The sequence below is a fragment of the Pteropus vampyrus genome, unplaced genomic scaffold (genome assembly GCF_000151845.1).
Source record: "Pteropus vampyrus isolate Shadow unplaced genomic scaffold, Pvam_2.0 Scaffold118, whole genome shotgun sequence".
In the NCBI taxonomy this organism is placed as follows: domain Eukaryota; kingdom Metazoa; phylum Chordata; class Mammalia; order Chiroptera; family Pteropodidae; genus Pteropus; species Pteropus vampyrus.
The window spans coordinates 783,405-785,252 of NW_011888899.1; the positions used below are offsets into that span (position 1 = coordinate 783,405).

The following is a 1,848-nucleotide window of genomic DNA, read 5'->3' on the forward strand; positions in this document are numbered from 1 at the left end:
GCAATATACAGACAGGCTTATTATTGGGGGTCCCATCTAAGAACCCACGAAGAGTTGGCATCCTTCAGACACTTCCATAAACTGACAGTGAAAACCTGTTACCCACCCACACACCCCTCCCCCACTCGCTTTCCCTCCCCCAATGTCCCTCCTTCCATCTTGGCTCAGGCTGGAAACGCGGCAGCCCACACAAAACAGCTAAGGAATACACCAGCCCCCTGGGAAAGTGCCCAGGACCCACCCGCAAAGGGGGATTTTGCTTCACAGACGCTTCAAACCCTCTCCACCTAAGGCGCTGGTGTTCAGCTGCCTTTCTTTGCCAAACTTTCTGGCACGTTCTCCAGCCATTCCCAGCTCCCTCAGTCTCCCACTGGCCCTTTGTCTCCCCTGCTGAACTGGACTTAGCATTTGAATGGGCTGCTTTGCCCTTTCAGCTTGGGTGGGGTCTGTCTGGCGAGGAAACGCTCAACAACAGCGGACTTCAGCGCTGACCACATAGGGGAATTACCAGGCAGGCACAATACTTCAGATGCAGAGCGGAGGAGGAGGGGAGCAGAGCTAGCTGAATGCGACGCTACGCGCCAGTGTTTAGGATTTTCCCTCTTACTACATTAATCATCTGCTTAATGGAAACTCTTTTCCTTGGACAAAGGTGTTCTTATAACAACTTCTTCAGTTGGAGAATCATGTAGCAATATTCAAATGTGACGTGGTGTCAGCCTGTGGCAGGTTTACTTCTAAAGTCTGGCAAGCAAACGTTTCATCTGTTTATCTGAATTGGAGAACTGGGAATTTGAAAGTTTGGAATTGTTTTCACTGTTTCCTTAATGCACCCGCCGCTTTCCACCCCCACCCCCACCCCCACCTCAGGAACTGCTTATAGCCCTTGGCTCTTTAGCCCTCCATTTCAGCAGCTGCAACAGAGGTTTAACGAGGAAGCAAGCTGAAATTTAAGTGTTAGTAAGAATGAGGTCTTTTTTCGAATCATCTGCATGGATTTTACTTAATTTATCGGTATCATCACTGTTTTTCATGCAGAGGAAGACTATTGCGAGGAAACTGAGCAGAAACCATGGTGTTGGGGAAAGTAGGTCTCTTAGCAGAAAGGTGATCCATAACAAAAAACAAGCCATTAAAACCAAACGAAGCTTCCAGAGGCAAGTGATGTCGCACCCCAGCTCTGAGTGCTGCCCTTTTCTTAAGAAAAGGGGATGAGATTCTCAAATTACATCTCCAGTCCCATGTACCAGGAGGAGGAATGGAATTCTTTGTCCTACTCTGCAGGGTTTTGACATTAATAATTGTTTCCTGAATCTTGATGCCCCTGAGATGGGCAGCAGGACCTGTTCTAGTCCCAGTCCTGCTCAGTGGCCTTGGGTCAGACCCAGCACCCCTCTGCCTCAGTTTCTTCCCATGGAAAATGAAGGAGCTGAATGAGATGGTCCCAGCATCCCTTTCAGCCCCAGGTGCTTGCAGGTTGATTCATTTAGAAGCCCAGAGTTGCCCACTTTGACTCTATCAATAATTTTAACGCTAATGGAGCCAAAAAGTTTTTCAAAGGTTGACTGAATCAAAAGCACCAGTTGTGAAGAAATCTATTTTGTGCCGATCTGATTTGATTTTGCCAAATCTGGTTTTGGATGGATGGCCAAAACCGGTTTAAAGAGGCAAGCTAAATACAGAAGTCCACTGAGCCCGGTTCCTAACATGGGAAAACCCTGGCTGCCTCTGGGAGCAGATACGTAGTGTTGGTCTCGTGTGCCTGCTTCCCCAAGCTGCCCTCCCTGGTCTTAGTGTCTGCGAGCGAGCTCTTCAGAGTGGGGCCAGCTGTGCGCTGAGCATTGCAGC

General features: G+C 48.8%; 1 protein-coding gene across 1 annotated transcript in view; it reads right to left on the reverse strand.

Moving 5' to 3' along the window:
* Positions 1-348, reverse strand: part of LOC111743677 — a 20,258-nt gene extending 19,910 nt beyond the window's left edge. The window contains exon 1 of the mRNA XM_023534096.1: positions 288-348. Within this exon, the coding sequence (XP_023389864.1) occupies positions 288-348 (61 nt within the window). The remainder of the gene's footprint in view (positions 1-287) is intronic.
* Between the last annotated feature and the right edge of the window lie 1,500 nt (positions 349-1,848).